Here is a 17,821-nt window from a genome sequence, read left to right as displayed (position 1 = left end):
CTGTTACGCTATTCACAGAAGCCAGGGGTTTTTAGGTACTATTTGTTATTTAGACTGGTAAACTAAGGCTTGTCACTTGCATAATGGCTGAACCTTGTCCCAAGACTGGCAAACCAAGGCTTGTCACTTGAGCATTGGCTGAATCTTGTCCCAAGACTGGCAAACCAAGGCTTGTCACTTGAGTACTGGCTGAACCTTGTCCCAAGACTGGCAAACCAAGGCTTGTCACTTGAGTATTGGCTGAACCTTGTCCCAAGACTGGCAAACCAAAACTTGTCACTTGAGTGTTGGCTGAATCTTGGCCCAAGACTGGCAAACCAAGACTCGTCACTTGAACGTTGGTCGGATCTCGGACCAACCTTGGGAGGCCGAGCCTCGGTAGCCCAGTATTGTGCCAAGACTGGCCCCGTTGTCAATATTTTTTTTCCTACAAGGGATGCTTACTCATGGATGATCATTCTCGTTCATAGCTGGCAAATGTTCATGCATGATCATAAGATTAACGCATGATCAGGTCTGATTTTTAACTTCTCGCTAAGAAAATTGCAAATTTTCAACAAAAGGGAAGTTATTGGTTTCGGTCCAATTTTCGAAAATCGAGTTTTCATCAGATGTCGACGTTTTGAGGTCCTAGGAAGCTATTCTGACTATTCCCGGATGGGCGTCCGTGTGTATGTATGTATGTGTGTGTGTGTGTGTGTGTGTGTGTGTGTGTGTGTGTGTGTGTGTGTGTGTGTGTGTGTGTGTGTGTGTGTGTGTGTGTGTGTGTGTGAACTTTTTTTCGTCCGACGATATCTTTGGAACGAATGAACCGATTTGAACGTACTTGGTGGCAATCGAAAGAGCTCACCAAAACTTAGAATTGATTATATTTTGGGGTAGATCGGTCATGTAGTTTACAAGTTTTACGAAGAATAAAAATTAAAAATTTTTTTTATTTTTTGTTTTTTGCGTATAACTTATAAACCACCTGTACGATTCACCTCAAAATGTAATCAATTTTAAGTCTTGTTGAGCCCTTTAGATTGCCACCACGAACGTTCAAATCGGTTCATTCGTTCCAAAGATATCGTCGGACAAAAATTATAATTTGTCAGTGAAGGTATGTTTTACCAGCCTAACAAATTTTTGAGCTCGAAAATTTACAAGTAATAATGTTTACGAGCTCCCTGAGCTCGAAAACAGCGGGAAGTTTTGGGGCAAGCTCGCAGGGTCAGGCGGTTTTCAGGTTTTTTTTTCCGGATTTCTAAATTGTTAAGACTTATAGAGTTTTAATCCAAAAATAACTGAAAAATAAAATTGCAAAGCTTATGCTATATTGTGAATAGGTAATATTTAACAAGAAATAATGACTAATTTTTTTCTGAAATTAAATTTTTATTTTTCTTTGATTAATTTACACTAAAGATATTAATTAAAATATACATAATTGTTTAATTACTTAAAAATGGCAGTTGTGCTTACAAATGCATATAAACTCAAAAATATGTGGCAGTTAATTTAGCTAAATATTAGATCCATGATAGTTAATTATGAAAAGACACCTAGTGATTTTCCTGGTTTATAAATTTTTAACAAACTACCAAATTTGAAAAAGCAATCTGACTAATGTCCTAATAAAATTTTAAGAAAAAATTGTTTCTAAATCATTTGTTGGCTACTTGACAATGAAATAACATTCAAAAGTTTATAGACATACTGAAAGTTATTAAAAACAAAATAACGAAATTAATTGATTGATATTGTCATCCCAAAAAGAGAGATTGGACTTCGGGTGTCATCAGTTTTTACTCCCACTTCTGGATGTTTTATGTACTAAATGTTTTCCCACTTTTCTGTACGCATGCGCAGGTTGTAAGTGTTCGGTAGTGAGCGATTTCCGAGATCCATTCTCTTACTGGGACCACAATATACTTTTATAACCTACAATTCTATTTATATCTGACTTTTTAATTATATGTACAGATTTTAAATAAAGAAGCACAATGAAATATTTTACACCAGTTAAAAATAAACTTCGTTTCTCTACGAGTATTAACTTGTGATATCGATCGTGATGATATAATAACCTCTAATGTAAATTAGAAAAATTAGAGATAAGAAGTTTGAATATAATTTTTACTTTTAAAAAATATATTATATCTCACACAGAAATTAACTACTGAAAACTGTTTATATAAGTAATTATTAATTATTCCATGCATTGAACAATGACCACTAATAATGATTAAAGTTAACGAATTCATGATTCAAAGGCTATCTTATCAAACGAATCCCTATCGGAATCAAGCATAGGTTCCTATGCGGGTTCCCTCATGGCGTTTTTGGATGGATTCCCGTATGATTTTCTATACGAATAATAATCTGTTCTTTTATGTACACGGAAAGAATTTTCGTATGAATATTGCCATGTTATTTATTCTAAAAATTACTTTAAATCGAGTAATCTTGGGCCATTACGACTTTTTACTTTCGAATTGCGAAATTTTACTCTGTCAGTTAGTAAAAATCAATCAGATTAATTTTTACTCACAATTACGAGTAAAAATTACTCCTAGCGGCTGTCTAAATAAATTCTCTCTGATTCAATTTTTACTCGTAGGTTATGATAAAAAGTTGATGATTCAATTTATAAAATTTATATTGAATTACAATAAAAATTACAATTAATAGGCTGAAATTTTCATAAAAAATCTAAAAATCATCTAATTGCTTTAGAATATGACTTAAAATAAATATTTTGAAAAATAATAAAAAAAAATTACTCTTATTGTGTTGAAAAAGAAAAGATACAATTTTTTTTTTAATTTTAAAATAAATATTAAGTTATAGAGAGATACAGAGATCGTCTTTTTTCAAGCCTACGTTTGTGTGCGTAACATGTAAGTTGTCGCGAGCAAAATAAAAGACATTCAATTGAAGCCGATATTAACCGAAGATTAACGGAGACTACTGAAATATTACTCTGCAGTTTAGAGTAAAAATTACTTCTATAGATAAGAAAATTTATTTGAGTTATAAGCAGTTTTTCATCAAAAAGTTAATGTGTTTAAAAGAATGGTATATTGGGGAGTAAAGATTAATCGCATAGAGTAAAAATGAATAGATTAAGATGAGATATTCACAATAATCGATTAAATATACGACTTTTAAAAAATTAATCAGTAGTAGAGTAAAACATGGTCTAGTCACGTTAATATTTAAACAAAAAATATTAAATTTAAAACAAAAAATACCAATTTTCTGCACCGGCCCATGATTACTCGAAATTACAGAGTAATTTTTATCAAAAAATTCTTTCCGTATATATACGCGTATCAATAGACGGTAGACATAGAAATCCAGATACCCTGGATTCTATAGGAATTACTTATATAGAAACCCAGATTCCTATATGAATTTCCCACAAAGAAGTTCATATATGCAAGTTCCTATATGGGAATCCTGGTACCCACATGGTTTTCTATGTGGACTTCCCATATAGTAATCCAGATACTTATAAGTTCCTACATAGATTTTTATATAAATCCATACACTCCTATATTAATTCCTATGGATGTTTACATGAATATATACTTTCCTATAGAAATTTTATGAGTTCCCATGCAATCCCATATGGATTTTTTTGATAGAGTAGTGTCTAAAACAGAAGTATAATTAATAAAAGTAATAGCTCTACATAATTGAAATTAGTAGCTGATTACCGAGACTTACTAATAGTAACTAATTTTTTTCTAGGAAGGAAGAGTGGGAAAAAATGGACCCTTGAGGGCGAAATAACTTTACAATTATATTACATATAAGCCCTTTTTTCTTAAGGGGCCTATTTTGCCCCACTCTCCCCTATAGTTGGCATCATCCATCAAAAAGTTAATAAATCCAAGAGTTAATTATATTAACTAATGATAAAGTTATAAAGTATCAGATTATTAGTAATCAGTAGTTGCTTTCTGTGAAGATACGGCATGAACATTTATTTATTATTTTTCTTATTTTTTAAGTACTTTTTTTTCAGTTAATTATTATAAAAATTAGTGTTGCCAGAATAAGAGATTCCTTTTTACGTTAATAGAATATAATAAAAATGAAAAAAAGAATAGTTATTGAGTGACAATAGTACATTGTGTGACAAGGGATAAAACGAAACGATTTCAGACCAGGATGAAGTTGGCGCCCGAGCCGTAAGTGGGGATGAAATAACTCCCCGTAAAAAAATGATCAGACCTGATCAGACATGACCAGGCATGAACAGGCATGGACAGGTATGAAAAGGCATGATCAGACCTGACTGTATTTAACGCTTCAGACATGAACAGGCATGAACAGACATGACCAGGCATGGACAGGTATGATCAGGCATGAGCGTATTTAACGCTTCAGACATGACCAGGCATGAACAGGCATGGACAGGTATGAACAGGCATGATCAGACCTGACTGTATTTAACGCTTCAGACATGAACAGGCATGAACAGACATGACCAGGCATGGACAGGTATGATCAGGCATGAGCGTATTTAACGCTTCAGACATGACCAGGCATGAACAGGCATGATCAGACCTGACTGTATTTAACGCTTCAGACATGAACAGTCATGAACAGGCATGGTCAGGCCTGATCATGTCTAATTTCAGGCCTAATCATACATGAACAGGCATGATCAGGTCTAATTTCAGGCCTGATCATACATGAACAGGCATGATCAGGTCTGATCATTTTTTCCCGGGTCGCGGTCTGTAATCGCGTGTCATCCAGTGTCACACATAATATTTTTCATGATTTTCAGCATTGGAACTTACAGTTTTAGTGTCATCAGCCAGTCAGAAACCAGTTAATTTAAGACTAAAGGTACGATCAACTATTAGCGTAAGCTTAAATTATGATTTGCAATTTATATTGAATTAGAAACTACAAAAACTATTTATTATGTACACTTATTTTTATAAGACTTAATCACAAAGTCAGAACTGTCCTTTATGCGAGTAAAATTAATCGTCTGAAATGACTATTAAACAAAAGACAAGTAACGGAATTGAAATTGCGAATGCCTTCTGTCAGCGGGCAGAAACGCGTTACGCCTTGCTAATATTTGTTCGCGGCATTGGACTAAAATCGGCTTGTTTCGACTGATGGCTGTAGAAACACTGAAACTCGAAGTTTCGATGTAGGTATCATAAAAAGGATAAGACAATACGAATGCTGGCCAGACTGTGGTATGTCTGAGCCGAAGAAGAAGGATGAGATTATTAATGCTTGCATTCATAATGTGTTCATCCTGTGCCACGCATTATACTTTTCATAGCATCTGCTTGAAACTAAGTTTCAATCCTTGAGACTAGTCGGAACGAATTAAATCCAAATTAATGGCGGTAAAAGATGTTGGCGTATGTTTGGAACACGAATTACGATCAAAATACATTTTATTTACTTATCAATAACAGCTGTCAATTATTTTGATTTTAGAAATATTATTGAAAAGTTTGTAATTTGTAACCCAAACAACCCGGGAAAAAATGATCAGACCTGATCAGACATGAACAGGCACGAGTCTTCAGGCCTGATCAGACATGAAAAATGACCATGCCTGACCAGGCCTGATCAGACATGAAAAATGACCATGCCTGACCAGGCCTGATCAGGCATGTTCGGGTCTGATCAGGTATGTTCATGTCTGTTCATGCCCATCCGGGTAAAAAAATTATATATAAAAAATGGCCCTATATAATTATATATAATTATGTATAACTATATTCAATTATACATGTATATAATTATTGCTATAAAAATAAAAAAAATAAAAAATCCGGGCGTGTGCAGGATTTGAACCGTGGACCTTGCGCTCGAAAGTGTAACTCGCTACCCACTGACCTAAGAGATTTAGTTGAAATGTAAGTTTCGTATGAACTTCAAGTAATAGAAATCTTATACGTGATAGATTCTTGGTCAACAAAATTTTAGATCTATGAGCAGACATGAACAGCCATGAACAGGCATGAACAGACATGACCAGGCATGGACAAGTATGATCAGGCATGAGCGTATTTAACGCTTCAGACATGACCAGGCATGAACAGGCATGGACAGGTATGACCAGGCCTGATCATGTCTAATTTCAGGCCTAATCATACATGAACAGGCATGATCAGGTCTAATTTCAGGCCTGATCATACATGAACAGGCATGGTCAGGTCTGATCATTGTTTCCCGGGAATATAAAAAGCCCATTGAAAATGGAAACAAATTGAATTTTTATAAATCCTAATAAATATTATTTATTTTATTACAAAATAATTTTTAATTAAATATAATTGTTATTAAAACTCTTTTAGTTCACTTTGTTTTTAAATAAACGTTTATAATAAAATAAAATTAATCTAACCTATTGTGTTTATATTTATGTAGTACACCGGCGTATCACTGGTTTAACCAGTGAGTTTCACTGGTTCAACTAGTGAGCCAAGCGATCATCTTAGTCCACTGGTTGAATCAGTGAATTTCACTGGCGAATCAGTGAAATTTCACTGGTTCATTTTAAGAGAGTAGGGTAGTATTAAAAAAAATGATGTCAGATTAATAATAGTGAGTAAAATAATATAACAGTACTGAAAAACAATTAATATGCATAAGATACTTTATCGAATTTAAATTTTATATAAAATAACATGTTAGCTGAATATCATTAACGATATTGCGGTAGTTGATATTTTCACAAATTGCGCAATGCTAATTAGAATAATAAATATGCACTTTAGTTTCTATTCATTTTTCTTCTTCCAAAAAAATGCTATCGTCAAGCGAGTTTGATAAACCTATATAAGGGCTTAAACTGGGTAAAATGTCGTAACTTATCAAATGCCCTTACAAAATGTGGAATCAGTTTTTTAAAACTTTCGTATGTAGAACAGGTATTTGTCACACATCACTGCACTTATGCATTTACAAATTATTGTTCGAAGAAATCGTTGACTTTTTCTACATACAATTGTGTAAGAACACGTGTCTTAAGTGGCAGCTAACTTTTCATTTATTTATAATCACATTTTGTCTCAAGTCCCATACGATATCGTGTACTTATCCAAAAGGAAACAATATTCAATATGTTGATTCCATGCACGGAGAGAACAATATCGCCAGATTAAGTATACGTATCGCTATTCTGGCTATACGCTGTATAGTAGGGTGTCCGTTATTTACCAAATTCGATTTTTTTACTTGGGTATGATATAAATCATATATTTGTGATCCAAAAATAATAAAAAAAAATAAAAAAGTTTATTCTAATGCCGTTTAACCCTGCCTAAGTAATGATACATTCTCATTTCAGTACAATGAGAAAAATGTAATTACTTGCTTAAAAATGAGTGCACAGTAATGACTAATACAAATTTTTGTAGGAAATTTCCCGCTCTTCAAAAAAGGTCTCTTATGTTTTTTTCGTGAATCCAACTGTTTAAGAGATATTGGAGGTCAAAGTTAGATTTGTTTAAAAAAATTTGCGTTTTCGTTTGAAATTTTATAACTCTCTAAAACCTAGACATAAAATTAAGCGCTGTAAACTTTCTTGTAGGAAATTTATTGCTCTTCAAAAAAGGTATCCAACACTTTTTCCCTAAATCCAACCATTTAAGTGATATCGAAGCTCGAAGTTGATAGATTTAAAAATGAATGTTTTTCGATTAGAATTCTATAACTCTCCAGCAAACGAATATTTACGTAGGCTATTTACAGGTTTTCGTCGGAAATTTACGGCTCTATAAAAAAGGTCTCTATAAGTTTTTTCACGCGGATGTTTTGTCTACGGTTATCTAGTCGTTGCACCCAAATAAATGTATTCAAAAAAGAAAAATAATGATGGAGATGTGATGCAGGATTTATTATATACATTGATTTATTTAAATTGAGGATCTTTAGGATTTAAAATGATCACGTTTACAATTCCACTGCTATGAATAAATTAAAACACTTCTCCTTGTAACATACAGGAGGAAAAAGTGATCAATAAAATCGTTTCTTGACTCAAGAAATAGCTTTTTTTCAAAATAGGTTCTCTTAATTTTTTTCGTATAACCTATAATTGAATATAATACAATTGTTTCTCAAATTAATTACATTTGGCTCTAACTAAAAATGACTATATTAAAATTTATTGGCTATATATTTTCCAAATTAATTCGTCAACTAATTTCTATTTATTCTCCTCTATGAATCACTGTTGTATACATGCGTTAAAATTCTTTTTTAAATATGTTACTATTAACTTTATTACAATATATAATATTGGGATTCCACATCCCCAATTATATCTTTTATTATAATTTCACAGATATAGTGAATGGTCCGAATTTCATTAGAATTTTATTTAATCTAAAAATGAATTGGTTTTTCTTATACAGAAAATGCACACTCACGTCTGGCAACACCTAATAAGCGTAATATTTTGAATTATCTAATAGCTGATGAATGTCATTTTGTAAATTAAGGATAAGCGTCGAATCACTTTAATACGGGAGCCATATATTGCATTCCAGTTTTTGGCACTAAAATATACATTAAACATAGTATATTACACATCAAGAGAGAAAAGTAGGAAATTTCAACCCACGTGCGTGATTGCCTGCCTGTCGAAGGCGAAGGCAAACACACGGATCAGGCCTTCCTACCTTCTTCCGTGGTGTGTATACGATTTTTCACCAGAACTGTACCTGAAAGATCAAATTTCTGCCTCTGTTTGTGAGAAGAATGGCGCGTGCGCCTTCAGTCCAGGTAGGCACATACGCCAATCATACATGCGGATTGGAATGTCCTACTTTTCTTCCAAGGTATGTAATGTACAATCATGTAACGTACGGAAAACAAAAATGGGACGCATTTTTAGGTTAGGATTTAGTGGTATATAATGATACCCTCGCAGATTTGAATCACGGTGGAAACACCGTGGAAGTGTAAATATCGTGGATCCACCATGGTTACACGGTGGGTTTGTTCCATTTCACCACCGGGTATACACAGTGTATCCACTGTGATTCCACGGTGGCTTTATCACCGTGTATCCACTGTGATTCCACGGTGGCTTGACCACTGTGTATACACGGTGTTTCTACTGTGATTACGCGGTGTATCCACCGTGATTCCACGGTGGCTTTGTCCCATTTCACCACCGTGGTTCCACGGTGTATCCACCGCGTAATCACAGTGGAAACACCGTGTATACACGGTGATAAAGCCACCGTGGAATCACAGTGTATACACGGTGATAAAGCCACCGTGGAATCACAGTGTATACACGGTGATAAAGCCACCGTGGAATCACAGTGGATACACGGTGATAAAGCCACCGTGGAATCACAGTGGATACACTGTGTATACCCGGTGGTGAAATGGAACAAACCCACCGTGTTGGATCCACGATGTTTACACTTCCACGGTGTTTCCACCATGATTCAAATTTGCGAGGGTACAGGTGCACGTGGAAGATTTGAATTGCCCGCCACCAAGCTTTTTTTTAATTGGTCGATAAAATTGTTAATAATAGGGAGAGAAAGGTCTGGATAAAGAATCTTGATCAAGTGTCTTGGTCGAGAATTGTTCAATTATCTTCAAGTATCTTGTCAAAAAATCTTGCCCAATTCCACTGGTAGTAGGGCATACGTCAGAAAGGCCAGGAGATGCAGTTTTGAGTATAAAGACTATGAATCGGAACAGAAGTTTCTCTATTTTTCATGTTTTTCACAGTTAGTTGGGGGTATTCAAAAATTAAGAGATTGTTGGACTGAGTCCTTACCCTTCTTACTTTGAGTCGGTAATACAGTTGGAACAAGACTTTGGGGTTCTCTGATCAAAAATATTTATTTTTCAGTTGAGAGAAAATATACTTGAATCAAAAATATCAACTGTCAGAAAAAAACATTCTTGGTTCAAGTTCAATTTTTGCACGCCTCGGAAGCGAAGCAGAGAGGTTGTGCTTTATAACCAACCTGTCAAGGTCACACGATTTCCACTCATTAAAGTGCATATATTTTTTTTCTATTACTCTTACACATTATGAAAAACACATCAATATAAAGCTGAAACACTAATAGATAATCCTGATACTTTTTTTAATTTGTCTAATATGTATTAATATAAAAAAAAGTTCATTAAAAAAAATTTATCGTGGACGTCCATTAGTCTGTGGTTCAAAAAAACGGCGTGGTACGGATATCTCGAGAACGACTTGACGAAACTACTTAATTTTTTTTTCAAAATTTTCAGAAATAAGAAAAGAAGGTTCCTTTCGAAAATCACTACTGTAGGCCTTCTCGTTTTTTTAAAAATAAATCATTACGGTTAAAACCGGCAATCTTACATGTAAACAAACACACACTGCCGCCATTTTTCATTAGGAATGTTCTCCTTATTTATTTTTTTTTTACTTTTATTACCGTATATTTACCATGGAAATTTCTATGGGAAAAGAGCGGGATATTCAATTTTATTCGAAATTTAACTTTAAAAAAAAAACATAACATGAGCGTTCGAGGCGTGCACTTTTGGATTTTCCAAATTTTTTTTTTGTTCTATATACAAACTAGAATGTGTAATAACTGGCTCCCGAACTATGAAATGATTTTTTCCTTAATAAAGTCAAATTAACAAGTTGACAATTGTGATTACATAGAAGTTATTGGACTTTTCTTATTTTTTTTTTTGGCTAAGAGAATAATGAAAATCTGAAAATTATAATGTAAGACTCGTTTGTTTAACATTCGGCCAAATAAGAAATGGTCCCTGTGAATTGATTATTTCAAGAGTGCTCTGAAATAAATCGGTTAAAAATACATCAACCATAATAGATACTATTAAAAACGAATAAAAAATATTAAATATAGTTTATATGAATTTAATCGTATATTTTCATTTGCATCATTTGTTATTTTATATTTATTATTCAACTAACCACACGATAATCATATTCTTGATTTATTCACGGACGGATATTATTACATATTGTTACATATCATTTATTCTGGTGTTTAAACATTTTTTTATATTTTTGGCTTTTTTTCTTCCTATTTTTATAGTAATACCTACAGACTTATATATTAAGCAAGGTACTCTTTGTCTACTTAATTATGTACATCGTAAATTAATTTGTCATATATATCTTTGGTTATATGATTAAAAAAACCGCTGTCCTTTTTTGCGTTTTAGATAAAAATAACGAATCATTTCGGAGCACCCATTAATAATTTAAAACTAATATCTTTAAATATAACAAAAGTATCAATATAAAAATAGAGGATCGTAACCAACCTATAAGTTTATCAGTAGTCTCGAAACTTCATTTCCAAGTCGTATAATAAACAATTTGACTTCTATACCCAATGAAAAAAGATTTTATACAATTATATATAGACCATATATAATTATATATAGACTATATATAATTATATACAGACTATATATAAATTGGATAGAAAAAATAGCCCGATCCAATTATATACAATTTTTATAGAAATTGTAATCAATTCTATGTAATTATATACAATTCTATATATTGCAATTATATAGAATTGTATATAATTTGTTAAAAATTGTATATAATTATATAGACTTGTATACATTTTGTATAGAATCATATACAATTTTTATACAGTTGCATACAATTGGATCGGGCCATTTTTTGTATATAATTTTATACAGTTGTATAAAATCTTGTTTCATCGGGTACTGTTTTCTTAACAAAAATATACTGATACTTCCTGATGAAAAAAGATTTTATTCAACTGTATAAAATTATATACAAAAAATGACCCGATCCAATTGTATACAACTGTATACAAATTGTATACAATTCTATATATTGCAATTATATAGAATTGTATATAATTTGTATAAAATTGTATATAATTATATAGACATGTATACATTTTGTATAGAATTGTATACGATTCTATACAAAATGTATACAAGTCTATATAATTATATACAATTTTTTACAAATTGTATATAATTCTATATAATTGCAATATGTAGAATTGTATATAATTGTATACAATTTGTATATAATTGTATACAATTTGTATAGAATTGTATACAATTGGATCGGGCCATTTTTTCTGTCCAATTAGATATAGTCTATATATAATTATATATAGTCTATATCTAATTATATATAGTCTATATATAATTATATATAGTCTATATATAATCATATATAGTCTATATACAATTATATGTAGTCTATATATAATTATATGTAGTCTATATATAATTATATGTAGTCTATATATAATTATATGTAGTCTATATATAATTATATGTAGTCTATATATAATTATATATAGTCTATATATAATTGTATAAAATCTTTTTTCATCGGATTACCCTAGCGGATCCGAATTACGGTAAATTACCGTATTTTACCGCAAATTTGCAGCATTTTTCGGTAATTAGATTACGGCAATTTACTGTAATGTGACATTTGTACCGTAACACAGCGAAATACTTCGACTTTACGGTAAATGCTTTAATTTTGCAGTAAATCTACACTTTTACGGTAAATTGCCACAATTGTGCCGCAGGATTGCTGCAAATTTACAGTGAATTCACAGTGCCTTTACCGTAAAATACTGTATTGCACCGTAATTCTTTCTTATACCGTAAATTACGGTAATTTACTGTAATTTGAATCCGCCAGAGAATTCACTAAGAATTAATGAGTTTATTACTGATCCTTGCTAACTTAAGAAAATATATAATATTTTGATCCTCTAATATCAAATCATAAACAGAAGTTTACTATGAGCAAAAAAATACGTTTTCTGATATGCTTATAAAAAAATTGCTCTTTCTGTTTTTAAAAAATATCAACTAAATAAAATACAACAGAAGTATATGAAATTTTTGAATATTCCTGATTGGAAGCTTCAATTGAATCTGATGGATAAATTCTAATCGGATTCAATCGGAAATTTCCACCAACTGACTTTCAATTAGATTCAATCGGAAAAACTATCACTGTCCGATTAAATCTGATAGAATCTGATTAAAATATTACTTTTGGATTCAATCGGAACATAATCGAGAAGAAAAATTATTAATTTTTGGTTGGATCCAATTAAAATATTTCAATCGAATCTAATCGGATTTAATTCGAAAATAATATAAATTTTTTTCGAATGAATTCAATTGAAATTCAATCAGATAATTGGAACTTTTCCGAACAATTTTGATTTGATGGAATTCGATTGAATCTGACAGAAATCCGACTGATATTCAATCGGAGTTTTTAATCAGCAATTGTATCATATACAAAGACTTAAAACAATACGATGGTAGTAAATATGTAAGTTCTTTATCTTTTAAAAAAACGAAGAAATCCTCGGCGTTTGACTGACGGTGGTGCCATTAGCATGGGTACTTGGTTTTTATGAGTAATATGAATCTATATAAACAATAGAAACTTATTTAGTAGTAAACTCTTAAACAATTGTGAATAATTAATAACCAATGAACTGTAATTACCGCACAAGGTCCTTGCATCCATGGTTCTCCGTCTATTTGCATGGGAAAGCGTTTATTAGTCTTAATAATGACGCTACTGCATTGTGCTAATCTTCTACCCGATGCTCTCAGTCCAGTTTTTACTTGACCCATGTGCAAACAATTTTCCAAGCCGATTACTTCTATCAGATTATCTCCTATGTCTATGAACATTGATGAGGTAATTATTTGTTTATTTTTTTCTTATTTACACTTACACTGTAAAAAATTCGCGGAGTGAATGCGGATTAAATCCGGAGTGAATGCGGAGTGAATGAATTTTTAATTATTCACTCCCCTCGTAGTGAAATTTACTCCGCAGGGGAGTTTTCGCGGAGTAGATAATTCTTTATTAATTTAATCCCTCCGGAGTGAAATTCACTCCGGAGCGGAGTTTTGAAAATATTATTGATAAAATATAACTCCACTCAATAAAATCGAAGTAAAAATTCGCGTATTACATTATTGATCAGCTGATATGCACACACGCACACATTTGCATACACGCACACATTTGCACACACGCACAACAACACCTGCACACACTCAAGCACACACTTGCACACACACACACTTGCACACACACACACACTTGCACACTTGCACACACACACACACACACACACACACACACACACACACACACACACACACACACACACACACACACACACACACACACACACACACACACACACATGCACACATTTACACACACGCACACAAACACATGCACGCAAACACACACTTGCACACACACACACTTGCACACACACACTTGCACACACACACACTTGCACACACACACTTGCACACACACACTTGCACACACACACACTTGCACACACACACACTTGCACACACACACTTGCACACACACACATTTGCACACACGCACGAATGTACACACACTTGCACCCACACACACTTGCACACACACACTCGAGTGGCGAACTCCGAGTGGCGGAGTGAATGCGGGGTGATTTCGAATTTAATTTCACTCCGAATTCACTCCGGATTCACTCCAGATTTTTTACAGTGTAGAGAAAGAAAATTAAATTCAAGTTATTACCTTGAATAGCTACCGTTAAATCAACAGAATTAAAGCTGCTAGTACTAAGTTCTTTATCTGGTCGTTTCTTCCGTTTTTTTAAGTGATGACGAGCATGATGTTCCCCCCACAAGTTAGAACCTCCGTGAGTAAAAGGAATATTTAGTAATGCAATTCCTTGCAGAGATGGACCATGAGCCAAATCCAATGGCGATCCATCACAAATGATTTCTAAATCTTCATGTAAATTTTTACAACTTGCTGCGAATTGTTCAGTTGTTGCGTATTCAAAATACCAAAGTTTGTTTTTCATTCGACTATTAAACTTTTCTGGATTTTTTTCTCGTTCAAGATGAAATTTCACACAAATAGCAGCGTCAACACCAACAGAAAAATAATTGTTTATAATGTTATAAGGAATACTGTCTTGATTAGGTTTTTTTTCTTCTTTTTGGTCGGTTACTTCGATTTGCCATCGATCCATCATAACTGGAGTTGATTTTTCGATTTTTTTCAAAATTTTATGCAATGCTTCACCTTCATAGCCTCCACCCCAACGCAAACAACGCGCTAAATCATTGCCAGTCCCTAATGGCACCACACCAACGGCCGGTTGATGTTCAAATTGAATTCGGTCCATTGTTTCTAAAATCCAACCCACAGTTCCATCTCCGCCGCAGCAAATCACTTTGAAATTTTCAACATCCTTAAACATTTGAAGACCTTGCATTGGTCCTCCAATAGCCAGGTTATGGACTTGACGTGGATTTAGAATATACTGAAATTTTCGTAGCATTCTTTCTCCCTGTCGGCCTCCAGATTTAGGATTTATAAAGACCAGGAGAGGAATTGAGCCTAGAGGTGGAGTGATTTGGAAAGACATCGCTGGTTGCTGATTCGAATTACTACTAGTGCTTAGAAATGCTCCAGAACCAATGGAAGATGTATCCTGACCATGCTTGCTACCGCGTTTACTGTCTCGGGATAATGACCTTTGTCTATCCAATACAACTGGACATATTGCTGTAGGGGGTAGAATATGAATTGCGTACTCGCCGAGATTACATTCTGCTTTCACTTGCGACCCACATTTATTATGTATCTATAAAAACATATACGATTTTGTAAATAAAAATTCTACCTCGATAGAATTATATTCCCGTTTGTTAAATATCATTCAATTTTTATATTAATTTATAAAAATACATTCCATAATGATCCAGGGATAAAATAACTCGGATTTAAGTGAAGTGTTTACAAATAAGTTTTGAGGGATTTACACAAGATGGCGTAACTAATATCAAACTGCAATAATCAGTACACGAAAAGAAAATTATGGCAGCGGTTCCCATAATTTTGTGAAATTTTTTCCTATACCATCATAGGAATTACGACCATAAATTATGGGCGCGGTTCCTATAATTATAGGAATGTTTCCCATAATTATAGGAATAGTTCCTATAATTATGGGAATGATACCCATAACACTATAGGAATGGTTCCTATAATTTATAGGAACCATTCCCATAAATTAGAGGAACCATTCCCATAATATTATGGGAATGGTTCCTATAATAGTATGGGAACTATTCCCATAATATTATGGGAATGATTCCCATAATGCAATTGGAATGGTTCGTATACCATTATGGGAATCATTCCCATAATATTATGGGAATAGTTCCCATACTATTATAGGAACCATTCCTATAATATTATGGGAATGGTTCCCATATTATCATGAAAAAATTAATTTAAAGAAGTGTGGTAATCACTTTTACAATACACAGAAATATTATTAAGCATAAAAACAAAAATTCAAACATTGAAAAAAAAAATCGCGTTTGGCAAAAAAACATTAAAATTTTTAACAAGAATTTTTTGTCAGCACAAAACATTCAAGAAAATTCAAATTTTGGGAAATTTCTACACTATTGTGCAAAAAAAAAATTTTATGATATTATAGGGATGGTTCCCATAACATTATGGGAATAGTTCCCATAATATTATAGGAATAGTTCCTATACCAATATGGGAACCATTCCAAAATAGTATGGGAATGATTCCCATACCATTATGAAAATGGTTCCAATAACGATATGGGAATGGTTCCCATAATATTATGGGAACTATTTCCATAATGGTATGGGAACTATTCTCATACTGTTATGGGGATGGTTCCCATAATATATGGGAACCATCCCTATAGTAGTATAGGTACTATTCCCATAGGGAATGTTTCCCATAATGCGTAGCAAAACTTCCCATAATTTTCTTTCCGTGTATGTGTCATTTCGCTCAAGTGTAACGACTCTCAATCTTTGTGCTCTAACTATGTCAACTTTCATGCCAACAAAGCAATATTTGCGGGAAGCGCTGCTTTTTTTCTTCAACTTGAAGAAAAGTGCAGCTGAAAGACATCGTGCTATGTGAAGCATATGGGGAACATGCTCTATCAATAAAAACGTCTGAGTATTGGTTCCAGCGTTTCAAAAGTGTCACCATAAAATCGCTACTTTGGCACCAGTGCAGAGAACGCGAAGGGAATTCAGTAAAATTTGTAGATGCTGTTGCAGGCATTATTGGACCGATTCATGCCAAACTCAAGCAGAGCTCGCTGAAACCTTGGGAGTGACTCAACAAGCGATTTCAAACCGTCTCAAGGTCATGGGTATGGTGTGAAAACAAGGATATTGGGTCCCACATGAACTGAAGCCAATAGACGTCGAGTGCCGTTTTTTTGAATCGAAATTGTGTCAATTCTTGGACCGCCTTAAAGGATGAGGCATTTTTTAAACGTGTTATCAAAATGCTGCCGTGTACGAATTCATCTGAATAAAACTTCAAAATTTCAAACAAAAAACCTCAAAACTTATTTGTACATTCAATAATATTTATTTCCCAAATTCTCACTATCGATTTGAGTGGTACTTTTCCATTGAGATCATCACAGATTATTTTTACTTAATCATACACGGAAAAAAATATATAGAAATGGTTACGGTACTACACAAAAATGATCGTAAAGTATGTAAAAATTAATATTAGCACATTACTAGTTCTCGTTATACTAGGAATGGGTCATTTTTACATACGACTGAGTACGATCCAACATAGCAACCATTACTATGTTACACATTATGTCGAAAACATGACTGGTTATCGTGTTCACATTCACCATTCGCTTTCCAGATAATACAGGTTCCTTTCAGCAGTCGATGTGTTACTATGTAAAATAGGTATAGA

At 33.2% G+C, this 17,821-nt stretch overlaps 1 protein-coding gene across 1 annotated transcript in view; it reads right to left on the bottom strand.

Annotated features, from left to right (window-relative positions):
• Positions 1-12,099: 12,099 nt before the first annotated feature.
• Positions 12,100-17,821, bottom strand: part of LOC130673217 (diacylglycerol kinase 1) — a 61,094-nt gene continuing 55,372 nt past the window's right edge. Inside the window, exons 12-14 of the mRNA XM_057478171.1 lie at positions 14,597-15,677; positions 13,507-13,688; positions 12,100-13,426 (exon numbers count right to left, since the gene is read on the bottom strand). Coding sequence (XP_057334154.1) covers positions 13,337-13,426; positions 13,507-13,688; positions 14,597-15,677 — 1,353 coding nt within the window. The 3' untranslated portion in view covers positions 12,100-13,336. The remainder of the gene's footprint in view (positions 13,427-13,506; positions 13,689-14,596; positions 15,678-17,821) is intronic.

Source organism: Microplitis mediator, chromosome 8, assembly GCF_029852145.1.
Source record: "Microplitis mediator isolate UGA2020A chromosome 8, iyMicMedi2.1, whole genome shotgun sequence".
Taxonomy (NCBI): Eukaryota; Metazoa; Arthropoda; class Insecta; order Hymenoptera; family Braconidae; genus Microplitis; species Microplitis mediator.
The sequence above is the reverse complement of the archived record's forward strand: the minus strand, read 5'-3'. Positions and strand labels throughout refer to the sequence as shown.